The sequence below is a fragment of the Seriola dumerili genome, unplaced genomic scaffold (genome assembly GCF_002260705.1).
Source record: "Seriola dumerili isolate Sdu_G_001 unplaced genomic scaffold, Sdu_1.0 BDQW01000025.1, whole genome shotgun sequence".
NCBI lineage: Eukaryota > Metazoa > Chordata > Actinopteri > Carangiformes > Carangidae > Seriola > Seriola dumerili.
Window position 1 is genome coordinate 19,722,047 of NW_019174280.1, and position 24,994 is coordinate 19,747,040.

General features: G+C 42.1%; 1 protein-coding gene across 1 annotated transcript in view; it reads left to right on the forward strand.

Annotated features, from left to right (window-relative positions):
• LOC111238157 (kinesin-like protein KIF13B) overlaps positions 1–20,897 on the forward strand; it is a 39,900-nt gene extending 19,003 nt beyond the window's left edge. The window contains 25 exon segments of the mRNA XM_022767569.1: positions 808–1,048; positions 1,166–1,328; positions 1,433–1,579; positions 1,935–2,084; positions 3,134–3,262; positions 3,777–3,950; positions 4,040–4,197; positions 5,194–5,326; positions 5,461–5,607; positions 5,716–5,745; positions 5,900–5,999; positions 6,847–6,973; positions 7,473–7,528; positions 7,617–7,735; positions 7,870–8,050; positions 8,206–8,262; positions 8,265–8,296; positions 9,613–9,765; positions 10,226–10,303; positions 11,014–11,070; positions 11,922–12,015; positions 12,334–12,416; positions 17,080–17,145; positions 17,968–19,288; positions 19,397–20,897. Coding sequence (XP_022623290.1) covers positions 808–1,048; positions 1,166–1,328; positions 1,433–1,579; positions 1,935–2,084; positions 3,134–3,262; positions 3,777–3,950; positions 4,040–4,197; positions 5,194–5,326; positions 5,461–5,607; positions 5,716–5,745; positions 5,900–5,999; positions 6,847–6,973; positions 7,473–7,528; positions 7,617–7,735; positions 7,870–8,050; positions 8,206–8,262; positions 8,265–8,296; positions 9,613–9,765; positions 10,226–10,303; positions 11,014–11,070; positions 11,922–12,015; positions 12,334–12,416; positions 17,080–17,145; positions 17,968–19,288; positions 19,397–19,653 — 4,253 coding nt within the window. The 3' untranslated portion in view covers positions 19,654–20,897.
• Positions 20,898–24,994: the final 4,097 nt, after the last annotated feature.

Here is a 24,994-nt window from a genome sequence, read left to right on the forward strand (position 1 = left end):
GTGTGTTTGTGTCAGCACTTCCTCATTGAAATGACATCACAATAAACAACAGGGCCTGTGTTCATAATAATGAATGAACATGTCACCCTATGCTCCCTGTGTGAGGCTCACTCATGTGTTTTAAATAGTTTTTGGACGACAGTGGAGCTGTATGGCACAGATGACTAAGATATAATTTACGTCTGATACACAGACAGTACTTATTAATAGGATTCATTCATTCGTTCATTTTGTGAATCGAAGAAAAATGGAGAATAGCTTTATCCTTTAGTTTAACCAGGCCATGTCCATCAACTTTCTCCAAACAGCTTGAGTAGCATAATCCAAATATTTAGAGCCCGGATGATTCCAGTGTGGGGTCCACATGTTCAATATTTGGCCTGTAATCCTCTCTATCTTCCACAATGTTCTGGTTTGAGTAAAGAGTTCAGTGCTTTATCAGAGGACAGCGTTTGCCAAATTGGAGATAATGAGGTAAATATTGGACTTTTGGATCCACAGTCGGTGCAGTCCTGTGAAGCGGCTCCAGTTAATTTTTGGGGGGTGACTAAACAATGATAGAATTTTTATTTTAGGATGATCAGCGCGTTCAGATTTCACATGCTTCTCAGTGAAGCTTTCAAACACATGAGTTGTTCTACCCGCCCCTAGACATAAATGTATAAAAGCCGGGTCGTGCTGTTGAACTATAGACGCTAATATTTCATTTGATAAGAATAGAAAAACTTCTTCACACTCATTCTTCGTCTCTCCATCCATCCATTCATCCATCACCTGGCGGTTCCTCCTCCTCCTCCTCCTCCTCAGACCCCTTACAGTCAGTGTTACAGACCCTGGAGAGGCAGCACGAGGAGGAGAAGCGCTGCGCCCTGGAGCGGCAGAGGCAGATGTATGAGCAGGAGTTGCAGCAGCTCCGCCAGAAACTCACCCCCGAGAAACCCTCCCACCTCCTGGATGCATCAGGTCTCCCGGTCGGTGCCTCTGCTGCTGCTGCTGCTGTAACGTCGCACGGCTTCCACAAGCGCATGCGGCGGTGGAGTGAGGACAGGTGAGACAGGACAGCGTGACGCGTTTTTACTGACTCCTGTTGAGCGGTGTGTTCTTCAGACAGACAATCCAGATACTGTGTACAACTTGCCTGGTTGTGTTTGTTTTTGCGGTGCAGGGAGGCGATGATGACTCGCAGCCTGCGGCGTCTGAGGGAGCAGATAGTTCGAGCCAACCTGCTGGCTCAGGAGGCCGGATTCATCGCAGAGGAGCTCAACAAGAGAACAGAGTACCTGGTCACTCTTCAGATACCTGCCAGCAACCTGGACGCCAACAGGAAGGTAGAGGGTGATCGTCTGGCACACAGGAGATGATGACGATGATAATGACGATGTGTCTGAGGCCAACATGAATGTACCGACGCATTTTTCTCTCTCATCGATAGCGTGATGTGGTGCTGAGCGAGCCGGCCATCCAGGTCCGTCGTAAAGGTAAAGGGAAGCAGATCTGGGCTCTGGAGAAGATGGAGAACAGGCTGGTGGACATGAGGGAGCTCTACCAGGAGTGGAAGGACTTTGATGAAGACAACCCAGTGAGTGAAGCGTGATGGGAACCTGCTGGACACGCAGACACCAGATTAATTAGTTACATATCATTAATCTGCAGAGACCTGACTGTTTTTCACCTCAGCAGGTAAACAGAGGTGTCAGTTGATGTCCGTCAGACTTTATCTGCTGGTTTCCCTCAGTGCCATTTCGCATTCCTTAATTGATTAAATGTTAAATAGCAAAATAGGAAAAAAAAACATGCAGGTAAAACAACCTAAACCCAGATTGTTAAAGAAAAATAATCTAAAAATCAAGATTTTTCTAGCTCGGCTCCATTCAGAGGAGCCTGAAGTGACGTTCATCCATCATCCTCACAGCTCCTCGTTTTCCCTGATCCAGGTGATGCGGTCTTATTTCAAACGAGCGGACCCGTTCTTCGATGAGCAGGAGAACCACAGTCTGATCGGAGTGGCCAACGTTTTCCTGGCCTGCCTGTTCTACGACGTCAAGCTGCAGTACGCGGTGCCCATCATCAACCAGAAGGGAGAGGTAGGAGCGCAGCGTGTGCAGTGGATAGGCTGCTGTTAGTTCATACATTCTGTAAAGTCGTAACGCTGCTTGTAGCCTGTTATGTTTGTTCATTTGCTTAAATACACCTGTTCTTTTAAATCCTGTTGGGCTGCAGATGACAATTTATTTTTTATTGACCAATATATGAATTGCTCGGATAATAAATGAATCTATTTAAAGCTGCACTAGTCGTTATTTTCACACAGTTCCCCTCAGCTCGACTGAGTGTTTTAGTATCTTTGAGCTCATTGTTTTGGTTTTATAGCTCTCAGTTTTATTGTTTTAGTTTAGTGTCAGCGCTCCCATCAGCCTCCCATCAGCCTCAGGCAGCTGTTTTCAGTGAAAATGCTGTAATAAACCTAGTGTGCACCAACTGCCCTGTCCCAAACGGCACGAAGTTATCATTAAGCATCTGGAGCATCCAGCATCTTAGCCACATATTTCCCTCAGGAGTTCATCAGAACTAAGTTAGAAGGAGAGGGAATATTGAACTTCTTTAAAGTGGCCAGTAACACGACTCCAAATGGATGCTAATGCTGCCCCGTGTCTGCGGGTGGCAACTGTTCTCACAGCGAGTTCTGCTCATCACCAGAGAAGGTCACAAAACGTCTGTTGTGTTTGCAGGTTGTTTCTGCTGCAGCCAGTGTGATTAAAAAAAATGAGTTAATGCAAGTTTAAAGACAGAAATTTAGAAAATAAAACAGCTAGAAATGGACCAAACATCTGTGAATGTAGGTTTAAGTTTACAAAATGTGAGAAGTTATGACAAATGGCCAAAGAGCCCCAAGTGATGTTTTAAAATTACTTATAAAAGAGGAGAAAAACAATCCAATATCTACATATTGTAAAGCTGTAATCAGCAAATGCATGTAATATTTTGAACTCAGTGACTAAGAAATTGGACACAAAACTAAACTGAAGAAAAGATGGAAAGAAAGAAAGACATGCTGGCTTCCTGCCAAAGTGACTCCGTGTGTGTGTGTGTGTGCGTGTGTGTGTGTGTGTGTGTGTGTGTGTGTGTGTGTCAGGTGGCAGGTCGGCTGCACGTGGAGGTGTGGCGGGGCACAGAGGGCTCCGAGGAGGGGGGTCCGGGACGGTCTGACTCTCAGCTGAGCAACACAGACGCGGATCCACAGGAACGTAAACTGGACTGTGTGGTGAGTACATGAGGAGAACATGCACACGTCAGATTATCATATCATTTAGGTGGAAATGAGTCGGAAGCCCCCACCTGATAATCTGAATCATATATTCCCTCTCACTGACCCAGAAATCTTGATCTTACATTCAGTAGCTGTTCAGTGTAAGTGAGTGTGACTTCAGCTGAAGGTTTTGCCGGTGGGAAAATAGCGTCAGATTAATAATGGATCTGGCAGACAGTCGGACTTTCTCCAGCTCACTGAAATGTTGCAGGTTTAATTAACTCTGGGTCAACTTTATACCATGGTTACCTTTTGCTTCTGTTTTCTTATGATGAAATGACATAAAAAACAAAGTCACGAGGTCTTTGCTACGAATTCTTACATATTGACCGAAGGCACTTTTAAAAGGTATTACATGAGAGAGCCAAACAAAAGGGTTTTCACACACTCCTGCCAATACACTTCTTCAGATGAAAATAAACGATTCTGTTTTATTTCTGAGTGTGTTTCCTCCTCTTCTCTCCCCCAGGTGAAAATCCTCCAGGCCACCGGTCTTCCTCGCCACCTGTCCAACTTCGTCTTCTGCCAGTACCACTTCTGGGGGCAGGAGGAGCCCGTGTTCATCCCTCCAGAGGTGGTGCCCTCCAGCTCATCGTCCGCCTCCAGAGACCCTCAGTGCACTGTGGTGTTCGACAGCGCCAAGGTAAACACTCTGCATGGTAAAGAGCAAAGAAGGGAAACGATAAAACGGCAGATGTCAGTAAGAGAAGACATAAATCCCTGTCTCTGCAGGAGTTGTCTGTGCCAGTGTCAGATGACTTTGTGGAGTATTTGGCCGAGGGCGCCGTGGCCATTGAAGTGTACGGCCACAAACAGGCCAACCACCGCAGAAACCTGGCGCTGTGGGACCTCGGAGTAATTCAGGCCAAGACCAGGTCCCTCAGAGAGAGGTAGAGTATCACAAACACTCATCAAAATTCCTCCTGAAGCAGCTCATACACACACACACACACACACACACATACACTCATCACCTGGACAAGTATTCAGGTCCTGTAACTGTACCTGAAGGACAGATTTATACACAAGGACAGTGCACAGTGCAAATACAGCATGGATGTTTGTGATGCATGGCTACGATGATGACAGAATGTTTCATCCCGGCTAAAACCTTGAATGTAAATAAACTAAGTTTTAGTGAGGTTGTCCTTTTGTTGTTGCTCTGTGTTTTTACTCCAAACACTTTCCTGAGCTGCTACAAAACGAGGCCTTGTTATCATAAACCTTTATCTTGTATAGAAACTGGAGGCGCTGTATCCATTATCTACTAAATTGCATAGTTTTTTCTTTATGTCAGTTACTATGTAAAAAATATTCGTACTGTTTGTTTTGTACCAACATGAATGACGGCGACTGAAAGCGATTTCGCAGCGCTGCTACACAAAAGAGAGTCAAAAATAAACCTCACTGTTTAAATCCATGACTGACAAAGTTCTTTTCTCACCGTAAAGTTTGGCTTCTTATTTTACTTGCTCTTAACAGTTGAATTTTTTTGGTCATCTTAATAAGCCTTTGTGAGACGGCGCCTGTAGAGATCACAGGGAATGAGAAGCGGAGAGATGAAACAAAGGTCTCCAGCTGGATCGGCATCGGCGACGCCGCCGTTCGCGGTCGGCGTCTTAATCCCTGAACCACAGGGGGCCCCAGTTAATCTTACTTCAGATTTTGATCATGTCACTTATTATCTCTCAACATGGTGATGCCTGAGTGTTAACATGCAGTAACGCATCAGAGCAAATGGCCAACTGGAAACACGTGAGTGGTAAAAGTGTCTTGCTCACAAAAAACACCAGCGCCTAGAAAACTGAATAATACAATATGCATCATAACATAAATAATGAAGGTTTTCTGCTCAGGTGTTGTGTTTTTCTTGGCTGTTCCTGCAGGTGGAGTGAGGTGACCCGTCGACTGGAGGTGTGGGTGCAGCTGATGGAGCTGAACGAAGCCGGAGAGTTCACAGCTGTGGAAGTTCTTCCTGCCAAAGACATCCGCACCGGAGGAATCTTCCAGCTCAGACAAGTACCGCGGATCTTTGTTTGTCTCAACGCTATTCATGGTTCATTAGTTTGAACAGAAACTGTGACGTTAGTTTCTGTTGTTATTCTGACTGAACAGGAGAATGAATATCAACTGATGTGAATCTTTGCCTGCAGGGTCAGTCGCGTCGGGTGCAGGTGGAGGTGCGCTCGGTGCCTGACTCGGGCACCATGCCCCTCATCACCGCCTCCATCCTCTCTGTGTCCATCGGAGACGTCAAGGTCCGACAGATGCGTCTCTCCAGAAGCAGCGAATCACAATGGGTGAGGACGGGAAAAAGAAAATCTGTTAGTCTGTTATATTGTTATTAGAAAGAAATTTGTCATAGGTAGCTCTTCTTGACTTTGTTTCTCTCTCAATTTAAATTTCAGGGTGGGGATGAAGAAATGGACAGCTATCAGGTCAGTACACGACCAGTTAAAAAAAGCATAATGACTCATAGTTTGATTATAAAGTGGCTGAACTCTGGAAGTGTTTCTATTGTGCGAACAGTAAAATCAAAACTTCTAGGTCTGTACGTCTGATGTGTGTGTGTGTGTGTGTGTGTGTGTGTAGGAGGTAGACCTGGAGAGGATGAGGGAGCAGTGGCTGCTCACACTCACTCAGAGGCAGGAATATTTGGACCAGCAGCTGCAAAAGATCGTTTCCAAACCAGGTAAAACTGAAAAACAACATTCGGCCGTAAAAAAAATGAGCATTTGTGAAAACAACTGTGACACGGAAAACAAAAATGATTGTTGGCACACATTTCCAGTCATGTATTTTCTAGTCGGTCTCCTTCCTCCCGTTGCTCAGTATAATTCAGCTTAACCGAGACTTAATTTTTACCTTCTCACGTGTATTTGCCAGTGTGTGATTACAAGTGCTGCTTTGATTGATTCCTTTGTCATAACCAGCCGACGGTGATACGCAGCTCGAATCAGCGTCGATATAAGAAGTTAGTAATTATTTACAGCTCAGCAGTTACACTTCTCTCACTTAACTTATATGTATGTGATGTATGTGAGAGTAGGTAGTTACAGGAGCCAGTATTTACTGTATGGCAGGTCTAATCTGTGTCAGTTGAGGGTCGTAGATGTGAATAAGTTTGCTGTATGGAACAAGGCTGAGGAGGGGGATGTGGTTGAATCAATATCACAACATTAATAAGAATATTTTTCTGTCGTTGATGCAGTGGGATGCACCAAGCTCAAAATCAGAAATAAAATAATCAATAATGATGTCAGTGTAATGATATAATCTGATATAACACGTTACATCAGATTAAACTTTTCACACGTCAAAAACAAATCTGAATGAATGATGTCGTCATCTTGTTTGTTTCCAGTTACATTTTGTGTGAAACCATTAATTTGAACAAAACTTTGCGACATCATCACAATTCAATTTCAATGAATGTCAAGAAATTATAATAAATATGGGTTTGATGATGGTTTGGCGGAGGCGTGCAACCGCGAGGCGATAACTCCCGCTGTCTCCTCCCCGCTCTTCCTACGCTGTAGATAAGTCGGAGGACGATGTTGAACGGGAGTCCCAGCTGCTCGAGTGTCGTCTGACTCTCACAGAAGAACGAAACGCTGTTCTGGTGCCGTCAGCTGGCAGCGGCATCCCTGGAGCACCAGCAGAGAGGTGTGTGTGTGTGTGTGTGTGTGTGTGTGATTATTCTGATTATTAGTTATTAACTTTTATTCTCCAGGAACATCCAAGGTAAAAAAACTAAACAAAAAACACTACAGCTGATGATTCAGAAACTTTAACTTGTCTGTTAACAGAGTCTACACACTGCAGCTACATAAACACCACATTTATACCTCCACCCTGCTGAGCCTCACACTCTGCTCTCTTATATAACTGCTCAAATTACAGCTAAATGCTTGACAGCCAATTATTAGTTGAAAGTCAAGTTTAGACAAAACCTTGACAACATTTTACTCTCTAACATTTTATCTAATGTCCCCACAGTCCTCTAATCAGCAGAGCCACTTAGCTGGATATTAAATACTTGCCGTGGCTGGAGGACAGCTGTTTTCTAACTGTGCCACTCAGGATAAGCCGAGGGAGCTGTCAGCCTCTCTGCTTCACAGACCGGGTGTATAGTCCATGTAATGATGGTGCTGTTTCTCCACAGGGTTCCTGTCCCTGGAATGGAGACGCACATTCCTGTCCTCTTCCTGGATCTCAGTGGTATGTTGTTCTCACTGTCTTTTGTCGTCCCGATTCCTAATTTTGAGCTAATGAACTCACTCGCCTTCTGTCTCTGTTTTCCCTCCAGCTGATGATTTCCAGTCCAGTCTCTCGGCCACGTTGGCTGGAGGGCTGGACGCGTTACTCAGTGGGGAGGATGACGACGAATTCTTTGACCTTCATATTGTTAAACACTTCGATCCCGAGGTAAAGAGAGTGTGTAGTCATAATCTTTCATCTCTGAGAGGAATGAGACGCAGATAGTTGTTGTACTGGAAACAGGATGGGGGGGGGGGGGGATTCTTCAGCCATTCATTTCCATGCTCTCTAATGTGGTCCAGGTGAAGGTGGAGGCGTCCTGGGACTCAACGGTCCACGAGTGCCCCCATCTGAGTCGTGTGGCATCGGCGGACCAGAGGGTTTACCTGACGATCCGCGTGGTGGTTCAGCTGAGCCACCCGGCCCACATGCAGCTGGTCCTCAGGAAACGCATCTGCGTCAACGTCACCGGGAAACAGGTGGGTGACACCCCCCCCCCCCCCCCCCCCCCCCCCCCCCCCCCCCCCCCCCCCCCGAGGCATGATGGTGATGGGTAGGAGCGAACGACACGACGCCGTGTTTGCTTTCTCCCATTCATAAGCAGATTAGTGAGATGTTGTTGTGGGTTTGTGCGGCAGGTTTCGCCCAGAGTCTGCTGAAGAGGATGTCTCAGCGCAGCACCATCCCCGGCTGTGGGTCACATTCGAAATCGTCTCCAACATCCCAGGGGTAAGAACCAGACCACAAAGTCCACATTACATTTGTTTGTTTTTTTATTGGACAAATTAATGAAGTCAGTAACTGTACGTAAAATAGACACTTGGATGCAAAACAGGACACACTACAACTCGGCTGATTGGTTAACAAATTGTCTTGTCATGTAAAGTTGTTATTCTCATGTCAGAATGTCATGAGAATAAAATGGTTGCCTAGAAAATGAATCTATAAATCATCAGTTTTCCCTACATTAAGAATATACAGCAAACCCACTCTTTTTCCCCTATTCATTAAGCCCATTCAACAGTGTTGTGCTGAGGCATTAAGTCACTGGTTGATGATCATACTGTAGGTGACGTCCATCTTTGCTTGTCCCAGGTGAAAGATGATGAATATCAAGATGTTAATAAGGTGCCACACGGAGACTGGCTTTAAACAAGTTTCCGTTTCTACAAAATTGTACAAAATGAACTGCAACATGTTTGTTTTTAATCTGACATCATAAATTTAAAGGTCCCATATTGTAGAAGGTGAGATTTCCATGTGTTGTTTGATTATAGATCAGGTCTAGGTTCTATATTAATACAGTGAAAGTATCAAAGCCTCAGTCCACAGAGAAATGCACACAGCCTGTATTCAGAAACTGAGCCTTAAAACCAGCCGTCAGGACTTCTGTAACTTTGTGATGTCACAACAAAGCAGTCACCGCTCTCAGCCACCTTCCTCGCTGACCTGTTGTTACCAGAGCTGCAGAGAGAAGCCTGAGGGAGGAGAAGTAAAACCTGGTTTTTGGTTCTTAAAACCACAAATGAATCTTCTCATGGGTCAACACTTGAAATAAAACACTGTGAAGTGTAAAATATGGAGCTTTTGATGTATTGTTTTTGTAGAAATAACAGAAATATAAACCTCAACTTCAACCACAGATTGTATTTTTGTGCAGCTGGGATTTTCCTTCTTTGTTACACACAATTGTTGGATAATTAACTCTGATGTGTCACATCCTCAGGTCTTTGTTTTCTAAATAAGAGACTGGAGCTTTATCCTCTGCTGTCAGAAGTCTGCTGGTTAGAGGCTGGATCTCAGTTCACTGTAGTGCTTTATTTTGCTATAATTACATTTCCACTGCAGTGATTTCATGAGAGTGGTTTGTGATAAAACCTTAACTGTACTTGAGGATTTTCCCAGGGAAGCTAAATATTTAGGTAGGTGGTCATGTGAGAAACGGGATAATGTAAAAGTCATTATCATAAATAAAAACCAGTCGAGAGTTGGCACTGAGCAGATTAGTACCCAGGCCGTTACAGTCTGTATCCCTGCTCTCACAGGACATCCATGGTCCAGAGGACAGGGAGATGCTGGCCAGGCTGGCTGCCAGCGCTGAGGACGACCAGTCAGCTGACAGTGAGGCGGCCATAGAGAAATACCTCCGCAGCGTCCTGGCTGTGGAGAACATCCTCACACTGGACCGGCTCAGACAGGTCGGGAAATCATTTTGTATTGTCATTGTCATTTAGCTCATGCAGATGACCTACTGGTCTGACAAGTCACTTAATAATCTGTGTTCCCTTGATTGATGTTTCTCTGACGCATGAGCACATTAAATCCTCATTGTCTTTTCCACAATTTGCTGCAGTTTGGTAAATGTCATCCAGAACCAGAACCGAGACATTTTCCTTCCATCCTGCCAAATGTAGAGATAATTAATCCACATAATATAAAGCATCCAAATAAAAAAAACTAAGTGACAAGTCTGTCCATAAATCACACAGTTGAAAATCTTCGTGTGTGTGTGTGTGTGTGTGTGTGTGTGTGTGTGTGTGTGTGTGTGTGTGTGTGTGTGTGTGTGTGTGTGTGTGTGTGTGTGTGTGTGTGTGTGTGTGTGTGTGTGTGTGTGTGTTGTGTGTGTGTGTGTGTGTGTGTGTGTGTGTGTGTGTGTAGGAGGTGGCTGTGAGGGAACAGCTGGCAGTCAGAGGGAAACCTCCCAGACGCTGCCTGAGCTCTCCAAACATCAACCGGGTAAGTTTGATTTCTCCTCTAACGATCCCGCTCCGAACACTAAAGGGTTAGTTCAGGTTTGTTTTCGCGTCAGGTGGTGGCGATCTATTCACAGGTGGTGACATTGATGGGACATTAATGCACTTGGCAGATTCTCCGAACAGAGAGATTTCCAAATGAGCTGGCGTGTGGTCAGACAGAATCCAAAAACGGCAGATGGGTTCAGTTAACTGAGACACAACAGGATGTAAAATGTTTAGGATATTGCCAGTGTCCTTTCAGATCTCTCTGTATCACGGAGCTGCTTTGTCTTTTAATAATAACTCCTAGAGATGCTAGAAGGGCGGAGCTGGTAGCTGAGCTGCTGTCCGCCCGTCCAGTGTTGAAGTCTGTTTCCCCTTCAAATAGATTTTCTTGTGCTGTTGTCCTGCAGGTGTAGTGTCAGGGCGAAGGTGAGGTTGTGTTTCCCGCCTCACAGAGATAACTGCTGTGGGTGGGGGTTAGGTCGGCCGGAGGTTAAGCACTTAAGAAGAAAACTACAGGTAGGAGTAAGAGGAAACGCAAAGTGACGGGGAAACAGACTTTAACACAACACCAGTCTCTTTCCTCTACTGCTAACCACAATGTGCAGTAACTCACCTGTGGTTTGTTTGTGTTCTGGGGCTCAGGTATTGTTGTTGACTTGCTGGTAACCTGTCTCACTAACTCCATGGCTCTAACCCTCTAACCAGCTGTCAGCCAGCAGCCTGGATCTCTACTCCTCCTCTCATCACCTCAGTGACTTCAATGTGAGTCGTGTTTACTAACCTCCTCCATTAATATCTGTTTATTTATCATTTCTTATAGTCTCACACTGGAATTTTTTCTGTTTATGCCATTTCTTTTTACTCATTAGCAAGACTACACCAATAATACGAAAATATGACTCCTGTTTAAATCATACAGGTCAGTGTAGCTCAACAGCTTAACTGGCTTATAGTAACAGCACAAATATAAACAGTATTTGGAGACTAGTGCAGATGAAAAGCAGAAATGCTGAAAATGAAATAAAAATAATAAAATAAAGGCAAGAAAACAAGAATATAATAAAATAAATAATTAGATAAATACTAGATAATGGCCTTAAAACATTAGCAAGCAAGCAAGAAACATGCAGCCTACTACAAAAATGTATTTTATGACCATTTTGTGCGTTTGCTTTTATTGTGAAATCCTGAAGAATTTTACCTTTCCATAAGGAGCGTGGTTGATAAAGTTAGTTAAAATGAATTGGTAACGGATTGAAATATAAAAGTAAAAGTAGGCAGTAAGTGATTGTAATCGATAAATGGTTAAAATAACTTAAGATAATGGATAAAAGGTTGAAATCGATGGATACCCAGTTTAAATATTTGACTCAAAGTAGAAGCGAAACAGCAAAAAACTTAAAAGTAGTGTGTAAATGGTTGAAATAGCTAAATAAATGGATAAATAGTTGAAGTAGCTGCTGTAGAGGATGTCGGTCTGTTGCAGTTCCTGCTGCGACCAATAGAGGCTGCTAAAGGTCACAAACTACTGAAATTGCCCTTTCAACCACATATGCGTGTCATCCTCTGTGTCTTTGCCTCCTCTGTGTGTGTGTGTGTGTGTGTGTGTGCAGGGCTGGCAGAGCCACCAGGACCTTTCTGTGGCGCCTCCTCCATCCAGACGCACGCTGCCCAGTTCCATGTCCCAGAGCCTGAACCCAGAAACAGGTACGACCGATAAAACCTTTATCTTCTAATGGACTCTTTCTCTGGCTTTGAATCATCTTCCCCCTTTTTTTTTGGCTGCCTTTGATGTCATTAGCTCTATTTTTGATGCTTCAGCCCGAGGCCAACTATATCTGTCCTTTTGCTCTGGATCTTAATTTGGCACTTGTTTTCCTCTTCGCTAACACTTTTCTCAATCTTTCTCCCTCCTGCCTCAAAAACTTCCATCTTTTTCTGCTTTCCTTCCTCCTCTTCTTCTCCTCTTTACTCCGTCCTCACTATCCGTACATTCAGGCTTTGCTGCATCTTATCTCCCTCCAGTGAAGGCCGTACCCAAGCTGCTGAAGTCACTGCTTCCTGGTGGGAAGGAAGACGGCAGAGAGCAGACAGCTGTCCATCAGCAGGTACACTCACCATGCTTTTGGATTTATTCTTGTACGCTGCTCGCTCGTCTTATCTGGGATTTTAGGTTTATATGCATCACTGCAGCCTGAATCTAAATATCCCAAGTCAAGTCCTATTTCTTCCGTTGCCATGGAAACAGAGACTACGTAGATGTGAACACATAATAAACAGATAAAGTGTGTAAATGCCTCAGTGCCCAAGATAAGTGGCTTTCAGAAGTTTGCACAAATAGAGACGATAAACTTGGTCATAAACAAGGAGGACAGACAGTGTGCGTTTGTGTCGACCTCATGTCGTGTGTTTGAGGTTTGAGGCAGCACTCAAGAAAATATCCAGACACACTTTACATACTTTAATGTGTCGTAGATTTAATTGTAAATGGATAAAATTGCCATTTTGCCTGATCAAACTACATGTTTGGCCCCTAATTACCAATAAACTGAAATCTCCTATTTACAAAAGCATTCAGATCTTTAATTCAGTACTTTGTAGACGCCCCCTCTGGTAGCAATTACAGCTTTGAGTCTCTACAAGCATCGCACACCTGGTTTTGAGCAGATGTTCTGTGGGGTTAAGTCTGGGCTTTAGCCGGACCACTCAAGGACAGTCGAGACACTTGTTGAAAGTTGAACCATCGCCTCAGTCTCAGGATCTCGTGCACTCTGGACCTCTCTGCATTCGGCTTCATTCATCGTCCCCTCAGTTCGGAAACAGTCTCTCTGTCCCTGCACCTGAGAAAAGCCATGACGATGCCACCGCCTTGCTTCGCTGTAGGGATGTTATTATCCAGGTGCTGAGCAGCGCCTGTTGCTTTGCCACACATAATGTTTGGATTCATCAGACCAGAGAATCTTTTTCCTCTTTCTCCAAACTCTTGAGTGGACTGTCATATGCATTTCACTCAAAGAGTCTAGATTTATGGGCCAAAATGGTAATTTTATCCGTTTTAAAGTCAAATCTACAACACAATAAACAACACAAAAAGTGAAGAGGTCTGAATACTGTCTGAAGTGAAGTGTATTTACCAAACATCTGTCCTTCATCTAAGTGGAGTTTGAAGTTGTTTCTAGTCAGTTAAGCAAACAGCACTAAAAATACAAAACATTACCGTCATCTACACATTTACAACTGAAAGTCTGTGTTTAAAACTGGAGCTATAGAGTTGGAAAGTTGGAAGAGATGATAAAGATTCCCATTTTTATGACTTACTTTAACGTCACTAAACGGCTCAAGACTGTTGTATGATTTCAGAGAGATCGCTGCATTCATTTCGTCTCTCTCTTGCATCCACGAGCTTACTGCTAGAATCCTTCAAGGCCTCGTTTTGTTGAGTCCCTTTTTTTCAAACACCTGAACTCGACGTTGCAGTGAGTTAATCAATGAATGAAGTATTCCTGCAGAGTCTCGTCTCGTCTACAAACAGAGTCCATCAGCATGAAAAGGCTGCGGCCAACTACCTCCTTTTTATTTCACTGAGAACATACTGTAAGTTTCACTGCAGCATTGTTAGTAACGATGTTAATGAATAACAGTCACTGTGGTGTTTTGGCAGTGTCTGTTTTTCACAGAAAACAGTTTAAATGTTACAGTAATGAGCTTAAACCTGTCAAGTCTTCCAGGCTTTGTGTTAACAATAAAATGACCTGTTATTCTGAGTCCTGATATTATATGAATCAAAACCAGGTTAGCTGAGCACTCGGGTTAAAAATGATATTATCAGCGACTACAGTACAATTGTAGTCTGTGTCTTCTGAGTGATGGACCTGCTGTATGATGTTTGTGATCAGAGCAGACGCTCTACAAACATCCCCCGCTGAGTCAGGAGCACACTGTGTGTAGAGGAGGGTTAATTAGGAGCAGGTGAACCTCGCCGTCCTGACGTGTGTCGCCCCCGCTCCTTCACCACCTCCTCATCCACTGATCTCCAATCATGCGCCATCGAGACTCGGGAGTCTGCAGCTTTTTCGCTGCAGCCAAACACCGCAGCGTCTGATTTGACTGATTAGCACCTTGAGCTGTGTAAAGAAGCTAATTAGGGAAATCATGTGCCATGGTGTTTGGTTGGAATGAAAACCCGTCGGGCCTTGTTGGTGCATTGTTTGAGGTCATTGCCCTAATTAGTGCTCTTTCCACCGCGCCTGCCACAGATGTTTACAAAGGTCATTACACAAACAAAATCCTCCATTATTGCATTATTGTGGAGGAGAGATTGATGAAAAACCATCAGTACAGTGGCTAGGTTTATTTTATAAATCCCACTTAACAAGTTCTTAACATGTCTGGTGACATGAGTGAACTGCAGCTTAAATGTGCCAGACTGTATTAAGGCTGGATACCACTCTGTATTAACTGCTGCCGTGTAAAAACCCAATGACTGATCGGAGCGTTACAGGAAACAGTGAACAAATCTCTTCGACAGCAGACTAAGGCCGCGGTCGAAAAGCCTTATTTCCTTAGGAGGGTTCCTAACTGAGTACGAGATGACCCGGATGTATCCACGCTGCAGCCGTGATAAGAGCTGGTCCACTTCTCTAAGTGATAAGGAAAAGAGCTTCAGTGCTTCCTATCTTATCTCCTTTACCATAGGAAACACTTGACCTTCCTTTACTTAAGGAACCGCGAAAATGGTGTCCCACAATTCCTAATTAGTTACTAGATTATTAAAAATGAATTTCCTCTACTTAACAAATAGATAGAAAAAGGTCAAAACTCTAATATATAGAAGAATATATATATATATATATATATATATATATAGAATATAATTAAATCTGGTCCTTACTGCTCCTCACTCAACTCTTTCTACTTGTATATTTCTTTCTTTATCTTATTTCAACATATCAGTTGTGTTTGTTTTGTGTTTGTGGGTAGGAAAGGAGTATTTATCGTCCATGTGTTATTAATAAAGCTAGAGATTATTTTGAGTTTTCCTTGGAGCAGCCTCCGAGTCAAGACAGAAATGAGGACTTGAGACACGACTTATTTAATTTGACTTGGGACATTTAAGTGTCAAGTTCTGAATTCTTTCTGAAACATATTGAGTGTTTAATTATGGCTAACGCTCAGCTAACACTCTTACAGGACAAAGCTTGTGTTATTCTGTAACCAAAACCAACACTATTTTATTTTCTCAGCACTCTCTGACTTCCCCTCTCTGTCTGGTGCTCAGCCTCAAGCCCATTCATTCCTGCTGAAGACATAAATCTTAAAAAAAAAAAAAAAGGTCATAAATATATTGTTTAATGTTTTTAGCGAATGTTACTCAAGCAGGAATAAAAGGCTCATTTACTGGGGACTGTTTTCAGCTGCAGTGTAACGTACATTTGGTGCTCTACTGAGTATTTTCTGGCACCAGGATTGTGCATGTAGTGGAACACAGCGCCCATGTTTATGGTTAATGAAGGAACATGTCACGCAGTGCAAAAGCCTGGCTCAGTGATGTGTTTTTAATTATTCATGCGTTGGCTAGTTTTTTTTTTTTTTTTTTTTGTGATCCTACAGTGAAAACAAATCTGTATCTCCCCATATCAAAATAGATTTGGAGGAGTCAGACTTCCTGGTGCCTCTAACGTGTTGTGTTGACCCTTTACAGGTTCACTGTCCTGAGCCAGAGAGAGTTAGGATAGATGTGTTTGACCTGCTCTCTGACGGCAGACCCGCGCTCCATGTACGTCGTCGTTCTGCTCAGGGCTGAAATCCAACATGACCCGAATCAAACCGCTTTATTCTGATGAGCGGAGTCTGGAGAATTAAGTGTTATTTCCCTCGGAGCGTGATGTCAGGGATGCATGAGAGACAAACAATGATCCTGATTAATATTCCACGACTGTGTCTGTTAAGCACACAGTTGAACAATTGTCTTAATTTATTGAATATCTTAAGATATAAGATGTTTGTTTTTTTTCTATTACCCTCTTCAAAAACAAAGAATGCTTAAGAAAGCAAATCACACAACATTCAATCAGCTGACAGATCATATTGAGTGTTAAAGAGGTAATTTGAATACTGAATAGGGATAAATGATAATGGCTGCAATTATAATTATGGTGCAATTATCCTGATTGTTTTACCAGTTTATCATGATTATCTGTCTGAGTGATTTGATGAACAAATATTTTTATTACACTTTCTGACTGCTGATTACTAACATAAATGAAATGTTGTTTTTTTTTTTCCTTTTTAATACATTATTATACCAAACTGATTATTCGCAATTATAGAACATGTCTGTGCAGTAATAATATACTGAAATAAATGGCCAGTTGGCATAGTTAAGTTATTTTAGTTTAGTATTCTTCAAGGCTGCAAGAGGGAGCAGTACAGAATGATGTTCAGCCTACAGTATCTGTCTTCCCGTTAGAGTCATAGATTAAGTTCTTCTCCCCACTGGCTCTATTTCTGTTTTACTGTCACACTGAAGCCTAAGATTTATAATTCCCTCACAGTAGCTAATCATCACCTCACACACACTGTGTAATGACCAGGTTTGGAAACCTGCAGGCTTATACTAACATCTAATCTTCTGGTTGAAACGCACTGACGTGACACGGACTCGCTTGTGATTGCATCTTGAAATCTCCTTGACAACCTCTGAGTGCGAACACAACAGATTGTTTTATGTGAAATGACGTTAACTTCTTTTGAATTGCCTCCCTGTCGCAGAGCTTGCCTCGCATCATGGTGCAGTCGGCCAGTGTTGAAGAGGGCATGAGCCAACATCAGCAGCCAGTAAGTTCTCCAATCACAGACAGTGTAACACGCATCTATATCTACCTGGAATACATGGGTGGAAAGTAGTTTTTGGAATATGGTTTGCTCTTCTTTATCTGACATTTGTGGGTGAGGCCACATCCTGCTCCCTCTCAACATTGGTCTTAAATGTAAAAATGTGTTTTTTCCCAGAAGGAGCTACTGCATTCATATAATCGTGGCTTAACTTGGGGAAAACCTCCACATGCAATTACAAACACTTTCCTATTCTGTTCTGTTATTCATGGTGCAAAGACTGAGACTGTTTCAGCCTGGTAACTTATTCTACATACAGCTAAAGAACTGTGATAATTTCAATTGGCTTCTTGTTAGGGTTTCTTATTAAGAGGCAGGGGTTCTCGCTGGGGAAATTATTTTCGTACTTTTTGTTATTGTGTAACATTATGTTGTCTTCACAGGTTTGTAGAAATTACTTTAAAGCTTCTCAATCACTATTTTTTTATATTGATAAAGGTTCAAAAGACCATGTGAAATGTGATGTGGTTATGACCCCACAAAGAATTATCACCAAACTGTTCTCTTACCACAACCTGGCAACCTACAACCTAAATTATCCCGTATTTTCAAACCTAAATGTTGACGGGTATGCCAAAACATTTGCCAGGTGGGCAGAGACAAGCCCCAAATTAATGCTAACAACAAACAATAAAAGATAGGCTCGAGTCTATTGCAATGTTGCTGTTGAAAGAAAGACTTTGGAAAGAGTCAACATTTCAGACAGGAATTCAGCCTTTTGCTGTATTTTGGGTCACTAGCACTGTTGCCATGGTCCTCCCACAGGTCCCCTTTGAGGATATCCAAACAGAGATCCGCAGATCCATGCCACTCCCACCGCCAATCATCCCGGAAATGGAAGAATCCACCCCCAGCCCGGTGAGCGAAGCATCTAGCGGATACATATCGACCAGCATATCCACAGCAACACTGTCAGATGTCTACACATTGAGCTGGGACCTGCCTCAGTCATCCGCCTTTGAGATGGTGCCCGATGAAGAGGAAGAGGACTATAAAGTGGCACAATCTTACAATTACCCTGAATCTTTTCTTGCGCACCAATCCGAGCCTCAGGAGCCATTGCAGGTTGTGAACGGCAAAGCAGCTGCAGAGAGCACTGAGTTGCCACCGTCAAAACCATATAATACTCCATCAGATTTAAATCTGAGTCAAGAAGAACCAAATCAATCTCCATCAGCCCAGTTGAAGGATCAAGGGGAGTCTGATTCAGTTGCAGAATCAGACTTACCAGGGCAGAAACAAAAGCAAGACTCCTCAATTGACCAGATTGGATTAGACCAGTCAGACCCACTGAAAGATTCAGTGGTTGTACAGGAGAATGAAACAGAACCGGCAGAATTACCACAAACAGACCACTCCAAATCAGAGACCCCTATGACAGAAGAACTGGAGCTAGCTCCCACAGACAGGACAGAAGCTGAAAGGTCACTCCTTGACGAAACACAACCTTCTGCACAAGAAGGTCAAAGTCAACTGGAATCGATGGAACCACAGCCCAAACAAGACACGGCAACTTTTGACAGTGCTCAGGATCCAAACCTGATTCAATCTTTGTCTGAGGACAAACCTGCTCCAGAACCACCTGGAGACTTGGATCTTCAAGATTCATCAAAGGATCAATCAACTTGTGAGGCCTCCACCCTGACCTCATCCTCAGCAACAGATAAGGTCCAACAGGAATCGCCTGCCGATGCATCTACGAAAGCTCCCGCAGCTCCGACTCCTGTGTCCAGCATTCAGCCTTCCAAACCGGCTGCCTCAGCGGCCAACCCCTTCAAGATCCAGAAAGTAAAATCTTCAGACCTCAAGTCCTTTCATCCCATTCTAGGTGAGGAGGAGGCCGGGCATGTGGACTGGACCAGCAGCCTGGGATCAGGACTCAACCTCTCTGTGCCACTGGAAAGTCTGGAAATCATCTCTGACTCTGAGGAAGGAGATGCAGCTGCTACTACTGTTCTTCCTGACTGGTTGAAAGAAGGGGAGTTCGTAACTGTGGGAACCAATAAGAGTGGTACTGTGCGATATGTGGGACCCACAGATTTTGCAAAGGGCACCTGGGTGGGAGTGGAACTGGAGGTACCAGCAGGTGAGTAGAACAAACCTGTCAATAATTTTACCTCATTCTTTATGAACATTTTATGTTGTTCAATCGCTAGTCTAAAAATCTGACGAGCCTTTCTTGATCTTTCTCTAGGAAAGAATGATGGCTCGGTCGGCGGTAAGCACTATTTCCACTGTAACCCTGGGTATGGGGTGCTGGTAAGGCCCAACAGAGTGACCCGCGGTGGTGCCAAACGCCGTCGCCAGCAGCAACAGCAAAAACGCCGTAGTGCCAACCTTTCTGGGTCCAGCCCGAACCTGGCAGCCCTTACCGCTCTGGCCAAAGGTGAGGCCGGCGGGGCATCAGCCAGTCGCAGCAGAGGAGAGAACCGCAAGTCCTGGAACACTTGAGAGGCTCAGTATCTGCTAAACGGTAGATACCCACTCTGCCTTCAACCAGCAGCTGGTTGATGCGATTATCGGGTAAGTTTTCAGAGAGAGTAAGACATCAGTGTTTAATATGGGCAGATTTACAACAGACTTCACTGTATCTGGTCCTTTACTACTATAAGTTTTGGCAATACAAGATGAGTCACCTCAAGCTCCTCCATTGGGACTGGGAACCCATCAGATGTTTATCGTCTGTTAAGGAATTGTATAAGTATTACTATTACTTCATAGAAATATTGAATGTCTCATCAGAAAATGTGAAGGTTTTTAGGTATCTACATGGTAATGTCTTGTAATTAATTTCATTTTAAACGGTGGATGTGTTGTTTTAGAGTGTATTTATTCCAGTGGCATTAGATAACAATCAAAGAACTGCCTCAAAATCAGCACATTTTTCTTTTCTTTTAACGTGTTATGCTACTTGCCAGGCAAAAGTATACTTGCTTGGGGGTAAAATATTAAAAAATATCAAATTCACTGGATTACACTGGATGACTCCAAAGGCTGCAAAACACCTTCATGTGCTCATATTTCTACTGCAAGGATACTATGCAGCTGTATGTTTGGATAGACTTCTAAGTCTCATAACTTGCTTCATACCTGTTTTTAAATTGTTTCTTGTGCCTTAAAATACAATGACTACTACTCAGCAAATGTGCCTTAGTGATACTTCACCAAATTCTGTTTTGTTGGTAGGTTGAAAACTGGTCACTAACTGTTTAAGAAGCTTATTTTAGCTCTTGATTGTGTATTTGTCCTGTTTTACCAACTTGCAGTCTTTGCTCACAAAATCTACTGAAAGTTTGCTGCATTTCTTTTTTTTTTAAATCAGTGTACGACCAAGTGAGTGTGTGTGAAGATTGATTGGGAGTGACTTCATTTTAAAAAATTTGTTTTGCTAGCGAGTTAATGAATTATGTGTTTGGGAGCCTTGTGATTTGTACATAAGGATATTTGAGGGATTTTGTTTGTCGTATTGCATTTAGTATTAATTTGTCAGGTAAATAAGATATTTTATACATATGCATTCACGTTGATCATTTTGACCAATTGAATGCTTATTTATTTAAAGATGACGACAAGATATTGTTGGAAATGAAAAGCAAAATTTTTTTTTTTTTTTAAATCAATGTTGAATAAATTTCACTCTGCTCATGTCATTCAATGTGTGATGTGATATTTGCATAGAAATTGAATATTTGTAACCAACAAGATAGTAAATGCAGAGAAAATCTCATTGATATAGCTTTATTCTCTTGTACATTATATATATCATACTAAAATAAACACAAGTTAAAAAAATGAACAAAGAAACTGTACAAAAAAATGTATATATACTACATCTTAATTACAGAACAGTCTACTGTCCAAAAAAGGCACTAAATTCTGAAATGGGCAATACAGTAATTTTGAACATAACTAGATTGGAGATTGATACAACAGCATTCAGTCCTCTTTTTCAGAGCTATATTGTGATGAAGTGGATGGTGTTTCACTGGGGACACAAAAGGACATGTAGACATGTTGACCCTGACACACCACAAGAGGACACCCCTTTTAGAGTAAGCACCACCACTGGAGTATGCACAACATCGGGTGGGGAAAGCCAGTTTGTTTTTTTTATTTTAAAGATTAATCTGTTTCCATTTTTCTCCTGGAAAAGCACAGAATCTTTACTTCTTGAGCACCTGAGGGTTCTTTCTTCCATCCCATAAACATTTCTGTCAAGGTTGAACTCTCACATAAAATACTGCTGGATTAGAACTTGTACTTGCTAACTGGGCCGTGGCATCTCTCAAAACACGAAGGCAATTCATTTTAAAAGTGAGAGAAAAATCTTTAAATGCACTCTTTGTAGTCTTTTCCTTCCACGCACGACTTGTTTCACTATTTCTAAACATACAATATTATTTGTATGTCGGAGAGATTGTCACACCAAACTCCATAGGAAAAACCCTTTCAGGAGAAAATAGTGTTTCATCAACATACACTCTTAGTACTTGGCAGGTGAGTAGTGTGATTAAATTCTCAAAGGAATAGTTAAAGTTTTGATTTTGGTGTCGGAAGCCAAACCTATGGTAAGTTTAACAGTTCCAGATATGGAACACGTTTCATCAAACTGCGAAACCCAAACGCAATTTTATTGCGTTTCCGATTACTTCAATAGTATTACAATGGAACTCTGCATTGTATTTTATACAAAGCTGCATAGAGTCAATATCTAGGAATAAATACTCTGATTTGAGTATTTTATCAATTATGCACCTGTGTTTGCAAAAGGGAAGTCAATGTTAAAATGCTAGATTTCCCTATGAAGTTTGGTGTGACATTTTGTGGAGAGAACAGCACATAGTGGGGCTTTGATTTAGTATGATATGGTGTCTGATGCAGCTGTACTGAAATGTTTTTTCACACCAGCCCCTTTATCTTATATTGGACGTTTGTCTTTTCAAAGGAAGGCTTGGGGAGGGAAGGTTACATTTCAAGCTTAGTCAACAGCAATAATTAATTTTCATAAGGTGCATAATTTTCGTCTTTCACAAAATAGCTTACTAGCTCAGACACAAACGGGGAGACTGTTGCTCAGTCAAATAAAGGATGACAAAAAAGAAAATAAAAACGGTTTAAATGATAATAGAAAAATAAGTCAGCAGAAATTAAAAGGCATGAATAACAATAAAAGCACGTTTCATTTCAAAACATAAGTCATTCTTTTTTTTTTTTACATTACCATAAAAAATGAGTATAAATACATATTGTTTTTATCTTTCAACCCTTTCTTTTTGAAACGCAGGTCCCAGTACTGAGTAACTGTATCACGGCTTCACACATCCGGAAGCGGTAGAATTAAATAGAGTTTTACTAGACTAGAGCCCAGGGCTGGAAGCTATTCTACTAGCAGGATCCAGATACCAGGTTGTTTGACACTAGAGTCTAAGACAAATTAAAACATGAGGACTTGCATGAGGTTCACTTCTCAGAGTTCCTGGGTAACTGCTTTTTTTAAATCCTGCTTTGTAGAATATTTTCCCAGTTCTCCAAAATCATCACTAAGGCAGGGGTTCCTTTTAAAGAAATAATCTGACATGTAGGGAAATATGCTTATTTGCTTTATTTTTTGGCCAAATTTTTGTTGAAAAGATTAATGCCACTCTCGAGTTAGTACGGTATATGTGAAGCTAAAGCCCAGAGACTCTTAGCTTAGTGTAGCAGGAAGATTGGAAGCTAGCTAGTCTCTCTCGAAAGCTAAAAAAAGAGAAAACCCACCTACTGCCACCTCTACAGCTCATTAATTATCACTGTATATGAAAAAGTGAATTGTAAAAATAAACAAATTGTGGTTTTTCAGGGATTAAGTTAAATGTTAAGCTAGAGCCAGGAGATAGCATAGTTTAGCATAAAGACTGGAAGGAGGAGAAAACACCTAGCCTCCCTCTGTCCAAAGGTTATATCTGCTTACTAGTACTTAAAAAGTTTACTAATTGTATAGTATAAAAAGGGCACAGGAAGTTACTGTGCATGACCACAATTTTTTTTTAGTATGTAAAACCACAAATAAATTTTATTCATTTTTAAACTGACATTTGTACTGTTTTAATAAAACAAAATACAACATGTTAATTAGTCAGCTACAGAATATCTTTTAACCTTTGGACAGATCCAGGCTAGCTGTTTCCACCTGCTTACAGTCTTTGCGCTAAGCTAACGGTCTCCTGGCTCTAGCTTCAAATTTAGCGTACACAGTGGCCTCAATCCTCGTATCTAACTCTTGACAAAAAAAAAGTGAATAAGCGTATTTCCCAAAATATTCAAACTATTTTTTTTTTTCTTCCTCACCCTAAAATAAAATTTGAAGACATCAGTCTTGGACTAAAAAAGCGCTAATACTTGACATATAGTGAGCCCCTGATAACAAGGCTTACACTTTTAAAGAACACATCATTTAATCTCTGTTTATGACTTTACAATGACCTTCAGTCAAAGATAGTTTTGGAAAATTTCCACCCAGGGCACAAAAAAAACAAACAAAAAAAAAATAGTGGATAATCATTTCCCATATCACCACTTTAAGTGTCTTTGATTCTGATTCCCTTCAAAGTGGTGCTTTGACCACTGAGGCTTTACAGGTGTAATAAAAACAGAGAACGCCTCAGAAGTTATTCTGATATACTCTAAACAATTTCCAGTGTGGATTTAGTCTAATTTGATACCACTGATATTAAAAAAATCTTCTGAAAGCACATTCTTTAGGCTATTATAAAGAGGCAGCGTCACAGAACAAGTAGTAAATAGCTTAGGGGTATTTTATCATTATGTCTGACTGCTAATACCTATCTTCACCGACACAGGCCTGCTGTAGTGTCAAGCCCACATACGACGCCACACCGGCTTGAGAGGCATTCACTGAACATGAGAAAACAACTACACACGCCAAAGGAGTTAGTAGAAATCGCTTTGGATGAATGTGAACACCATTTTCAGATCAGTCTTAGCTTAGCCTCTTAGCCTTTTCGCTCCAAGCATCTTTTCCTTTGGCATGGATGACAACAAAGCACAATTCCCCTTATTAGATAGCTTAAGTTTGCTTGATTATCACATTGACCCTAAACTGATTCTCATAGCCTCGAGTACTTAACAATAGCGTCACCGGGAAGCTAAATACCAAGGCAAAATGATTGTATATCCAGTCGCCATTTTGGGCTAAAAACATAGAGCGAAATGCGTTAAGTAAAATCACTGCTGCTGTTGGATATAAACCTTAAAATATATCAGTTTTTTTTATGTGTACTAAAAAGTTTATTGTTTCCTTGTGAGGAAATAAACTTTAAAAACCTGCTGTATACGGGAAAAAGTAAAGGTGGCTGTCTGTAGGAAATTAAGGCTACGTCTTTTCAGAGGTTTTCATCCAACAGCAGCGCTACTGTAGGAAAACAAAAGGCCATTCCACTGAGGGAATGTTATCTATAGAGGGTGAAGACAGTGACTGGACAGTTCTGTCTGCCGATATGATCCTTTCTGACAGCCTCGGTGCCAGAGAGGGAGAGAAGGAAACTCTCTCCATCCATCTTTCCCAAGACGATGGCTGGAGGCTGCTCTTTCCATGAATTGCACAATGAAGGAGGTGAATTTTGAGGGGTAGGTAGGTAGGTAGGTAGGTAGGTAGGTAGGTACCACACCATGAGGTGAGTGTGACTGAGAACCATAAGAACCATATATATATATATTATATATACAGTACACGTTATTTTTCTGAGGTTGACGTTGAGGTGAGATAGACTGAGGATCGGCTCAGACAACCAGG